A 5,936-nucleotide genomic window follows, 5' to 3' on the forward strand; every position below is an offset into this window, starting at 1 on the left:
AGCTAGATTAAGATTTAAATTCTCTGGAATTTCATGTTCACGAAGGCGCTGCAAAACCATGAGACTTCCCTTAAAGTGAACCCAGCCACGCTAATTCAAGTTATGCGCATCATATTCGTTTGAACAATAGAAAATGAACTTCGTTTCATAGGGAAATACTTTCACTGGACCACGGAGATGCCAAAACCTTGATACTAATCGCTGCACTAGACCAACTGAGAACTTTCGATTATCCCAAAATTTACCTATAACAATACACTGCCAATTGATATCTAAATCTTGAAAGGATGAAGGAGGTTGTTCATAGGAACCTATGACATGAAGGTAAATAAAGGTGCGAGGGAAAATTCTGTTAGACTTGATTAAGAAAAGATGAAGAAAAACTTGAGTTTAGTTAGGTAGAAGATAGTAAGAACAGGGGAAAATAGAGAGGATTTCTCTCACTAGACTTTTTCTCTCACTAGAGAAGTTTTTTTTTGGGTGATAAATTTGAGGTTAAAATTAGAGAATAGAAATATTATTGTAAACATCTCGATCTTAGCTATACCGATTCATTTCATAGCATGCAAGTTGATACATATATATGATAAAATTTTGAAAATTTTGGCCTTAAATTTTACTCAGCTTGAAAATAACAACAAACAAACTAAGACATTCCTAATTTATTTTTATGTTTTTGCCAATTTTAATCTAAGTTAAGCTATTAAGCCCTAAAAGGACCCCAAAAACCCTAAGCAAATAATTTTCTTGGCTTTAAAATAACGACATGCAAACTAAAATATTTTTTGGCATGCAAAATGAGACATTTCTAGAAATATTTTTTATGAGTTTTGAACATTGGGCCAAAATGACACATCAAAACCTTAACCAAATAATTTTCTAGGTTTGAAAATAATGGCAGGCAAAGAAAGTGTTAAGTTCCTTGGTTGTGAAGTGATGATGACAAATAACTTAGCTGGTTGTTGCCTATTTGTATCATCAATTGTTTACCATATACGCAATAACAGCTAGTCCAGGTACTTGACGAATGATAGCCTTCTTGAATTAATATTGAACTCATGAAAAGAAGAAATTCTATGTGTTTGCCAAATGAAGTGACCAAAAGAACATGAAGATCTCTAGAATAGGAATTTTAATTATGATAGTCTTCTTGTTGTAAGTGTGTATGAGTAGTGGAATAAATTGACGTAAGGTTTCTTATTAAGGAGTAAAGGTGTTGTAAGGATCAAGAACAGTTAACCTAGTACCTATGACACTATCAGTTAAGAAAATTAAACATAAATGAAAGACTATTAATTGAACTAGACAATTAGTTGGTGAATGTTCAATATTTCTAAAATTAAAGATAAGGATTTTGTTCTTAACATATTTTAGCAAAGAGAATATTTGTCAACCTAAAGAAATCATGTATATATCAGTTTAGGAGATAAATTATTTCGCATATATCTTAGGATATTCTGGTTTTACTTTTGAAAGTAGAATAATATAGAAGATGTTTCCCTTTATGCGAGTTATGCATTGAGGAAAGAATCTTCAATACCTAAGATATGACCTTCAAGGTCACGAAAAGATTTATCTCCCAAAGATAGACACATTTTTGGTTTTTGGGCTTACATTTTTCACACATATTTTGGAAGATCATTTAAAAACTCAAAAATACCTTTGAGAAACCGTTCTTTAGTTTAACAACTGTTTGTATGTGCACACACTTTATTACCATATGTATTTTTGTATGAGAAAGAGCTTTTTAGGGATTTTTAAGTATGGTAATTGAATCATTAAGGGGTTAGTGATTGGGCAGCATTTATGAGTTCAAGTATGAGTGCTTGTGAGTTCAAGTATTAGTGACAACTTGACACTACCACAAAATATACCAAAGAGACACATCCAAATTGGCCTATGAGACTGTCTTAGAGGCGGTCTCTAGCTAGGTCTGGGGATTGTTTAATTAGAGTTAGGTAAACAAACATTGTAATTGCTTTTGTTTTCCTTAGTTGATTAATAAGAGTAATTAGGGTAGAGAGGATGTAAGCTTTGCATTGGGTTGAGCTAAGCCTCGGTAAATCTTTGTGTCCTTATTGTTTCTCATTGTGTTTCTATTTTCATTGTGCAAGATCAACTTCTATTGGTTTCCCTTTAATTCGAGTTTTTTTTAAAAGTTCACTATATTCTACTCTACTGAATTCAACCCCCTCCCCCCCCCCCTTTTTCTTGAGTACTAGTTTCACTTTCACCGAGACATTTCTAACATGCAAAGCAAACACATTTCTAGATACTTTATGCCAATACGATCTCAAGTTGGGAGTTGGGCTGACCCCGTGAAACTTAACTGAATAATTTCTCGTCTTGAAAATAATGGCACGCAAATTAACATTTCGTGGGAAGCAAAACAAGACATTTCTAGTTTTTTTTTTTTTTTTTTTTTTTTTTGCCAATTCTAACCTTCAATTGGATTCTTAAGGCCAGAATGACCCAAAAACCTTAATTGAACAATTTTTTTGGCTTGCAAATTGAGATATAATAAATAAATATTTATGTTTATAAAATCATGTGATCTTCAACATCGTTTGGTATCACTGTGGTTTTCTGTTTTTTGTTTTTTAAAGTATATTACATATGTCATATAATGAATTAAAAATTATTTCAAACTTATTAAAATCGTGATAATTTTGAAAACTGACAACAGAAAAGTGGAAACACCTTTTTCTTGTTTCCTGTTTTTGGTTTTTAGTTTTTAAAAAAATAAAAAACTGAAAACAAAAAATGATGCCAACAAACCTAATTTTCTAAATAATTTTCTTTTTGTATAATCACCTTCTAATTATGTACATATATACATATTGAGTGTTCAACATTTAAAAAGAGTGTGCAAAAGAGGAAAGACACTTTTAATTTATTTGGAAACGGATCCAAAGAAGTTAGTCATTACCACAATACCTCACTTCACTTCTCAGAAAGTTCAAGATAATTATAATGCATGCTATTAGGGTCTTAAGTAACAAAATGATAGATGAAGGTAGATGATGAAGAAAGAAGGGGCAATTTTGTAAAATGAAGTTAGGGAACATGGCATTGTGAACGGTGAATAAAAACTACATACTAGTATATATATATATATTAAATAAGGACATACAGGCACCATTATTCCTTTTAAAACCGTAGTTAACTCAAGCTAGGGTACTGTGCACTATCATGTGCATTCTCATTCCATAGTTTATACAATTCTTCCCCCAATTCTCAACCTCTCAAAATTATAATTTTCATACAATTTGTCATGGAAGATCAAGCTATCAAACAATCCAACAATCATAATACTACAACTTCTAGTGAAAACAGCAGTATCAGTACTATTAGTTCTAGTACTACTACATCTACTGCTACTACTAGCAGTAAAACTGAGAGAAACAACACCACTAGTGGTGAGCCTGTAAGGTCGAGATGGACGCCGAAGCCGGAACAAATACTAATTTTGGAATCCATTTTTAATAGTGGTATGGTAAACCCTCCCAAGGAAGAAACAGTCCGAATTCGGAAACTGCTTGAAAAGTTTGGTGCAGTAGGTGATGCTAATGTTTTTTATTGGTTTCAAAACCGCCGCTCTCGTTCACGCCGCCGCCAACGCCAACTTCAAGCCTCGCTTGCCGCTTCTGTCACACCCGTTGGAGGTCAGACACCAGCACCGCCTCCGGTTTCTATGAACCCGGGTTTGCTAGGTGGTGGTGGTAGTTCTAGTAGCTTGTACGATTTCGGGCATCACCATCATCATCACCACCACCAGAATAGTATTATTAGTACATGCACAACACCGGCTTCTTCGAGTGTTACATGCTTTTCACCATCAAATACTAGTACATCTTCTACCAATTTTGGTGATTGTGGTGGTGTTGTTGATGATGTTTTTGGTAATTATTCTGGGCAAATGGGATTAATTAATTCTAATCATCATTTGGACTGCCCTTCTTCTTCTCCGAATCTAGAGTTTCAATCAGGTATGTTTCTTTAATTTAATTTATTCCTTAATTCTTTAACTTATTCATTTGGCCGTTTAAGGTTACATACTACAATATTATAATTAACACTATGAAAATTGATTTTATTCCTTAAATCTTTAACTTATTCACTTTTTTTTTTTTAATTTTTTTGAACAAACTCTAACTTTCACTTTATAATTTCTTTAACACTTTTTTTTTCCTTTTTTTTTTTTATCCATTTTAATATATATATATTTTTTTGAGTTAATTATTGAAGCCCTAAAATCAAGCTTTAAATTCTTACTCAGGTATCAATTGGCAGTAGTAGTAGGTTTAATGAATCTTCTATCAAAATGAAGAAAAAATCATATTCAGTAAACCCGCAAATTAAGGCTGGATTGATTGTCAATATACTCTATGTATAATTAAGCTTTTATATATGCAATCAACATACTGAAGTGGGATTCACAAGGTAATAAAAAAATGATTGGGAAAACAAAATTATGCGAATATCTTGTGTTTAAAAATGACATAGTTTTCAGTTATAGCAAAATTTTTTGTTACCACATGCACACATATTTTAGCTTAACCTAAACTGTTGAAACTGACATTCATTAAAAAAATAAATCATGCAAATTTCTGAATTTCTATTTCTCCATGTAATTGCACTTAATTACAAATCTTATAGTGATGAAAAATTGAAATCATATTCATCCTACATTTAATATACATATTACATTGTTCATATACAAAGAACAAAGAATTAGGGCAAGTTAGGCAATTTGTGTGTATATTTGTCTCTATATCAATTGATCGCGTTCTTCTTAAATCAATTGCAAATTATGTTGATAATTTCGTAATTGTAGGGATTATAACAGTATTTCTAAATGGAGTAGCAACACAAGTACCAGACGGGGCGTTGGACATGAAAGCAATGTTTGGAGAAGAAGTGATATTGGTGCATTCTTCTGGTGTGGCTGTTCCTTTCAATGAGTATGGAATTTCTCTTCAAAGCTTACAACATGGAGAGAGTTATTTCCTAGTATGTGCTTCTTCTTTGCTGTTGTCTCTTTAGTGTCTTAATGCATGTGTTTAAGGGAAACTTCCTTTCTTAACTTGTGTCTTCTAATTGATATTTGTTTTAATAAATTAATACATGGAATAATGATGCCTTAATTTAAAATTCATACATTGAGTTTGTCAATTTTTTTTATAAGAAGTCTTATTTATTAAATCATATATATTATTGTCACGTACTCCCTTTTTAAAAGTAGTAGGTTGCTAATAACTTATTAGTATAGATTGATGATTTTAAAATAGTACTCAATGCTGATGATGTAGAAGATTTATTTGACCAATATTTAAATAATCTATATTTTTATAAATTAGTATTTAGTAAGCTTATGCTTTCTAAATCATAACTAGGATAACCTAAAATTACTCGACAAAGTGTTTAAGAATTAATAATAGCAATTATAAACAAAAGTTATCAATGGACAATGATATTATCAAAATGTGGATGTAAGGATTAATGAAGAGTAGTTATATATATATATATATATATATATATATATATATATATATATATATATATATATATATATATATATATATATATATATATATATATATATATATATATATATATATATATATATATATATATTAGATTGATAGTGTATTGTCAAAGTTATCATCTATTTTTTGTTTAAACAAATGCAATTAAATCATAAAGTATCATCATTAGCTAGATACAAGGATGAGCTGAGGAAGTAGCTATATTATTCATAGTTTATGTTGTAGGAGAATTGAAATTGATTATCTAGTTGCATATTGTAGAGTGTACAGTTAGTTAACAAGGGTTTCTTTGGTGATAAGAGCATGACCCTCACTATTTAGTGAACAAAGTTTCTTATTAAGAGTTTAACACAATATGATTGTCAGATCACTCATTATTCAGCATTA

At 30.7% G+C, this 5,936-nt stretch overlaps 1 protein-coding gene across 1 annotated transcript; it reads left to right on the forward strand.

The window, feature by feature from the left end:
- The first annotated feature begins 3,164 nt into the window (after positions 1–3,164).
- Positions 3,165–4,309, forward strand: LOC145599359 (uncharacterized). Its single transcript, XM_081655752.1, has one exon. It carries the CDS (start codon positions 3,275–3,277, stop codon positions 4,001–4,003), a length of 729 nt encoding a protein of 242 aa, XP_081511878.1. The 5' UTR covers positions 3,165–3,274; the 3' UTR covers positions 4,004–4,309.
- Positions 4,310–5,936: the final 1,627 nt, after the last annotated feature.

Source organism: Chenopodium album, chromosome 20, assembly GCF_948465745.1.
Source record: "Chenopodium album chromosome 20, dcCheAlbu1.1, whole genome shotgun sequence".
NCBI classification, from domain to species: Eukaryota; Viridiplantae; Streptophyta; class Magnoliopsida; order Caryophyllales; family Amaranthaceae; genus Chenopodium; species Chenopodium album.

What these genes read in the sequence shown, in the direction of transcription:
- LOC145599359 (XM_081655752.1), top strand. Translation starts at nt 3,275, where the DNA reads ATGGAAGATCAAGCTATCAAACAATCCAACAATCATAATACTACAACT.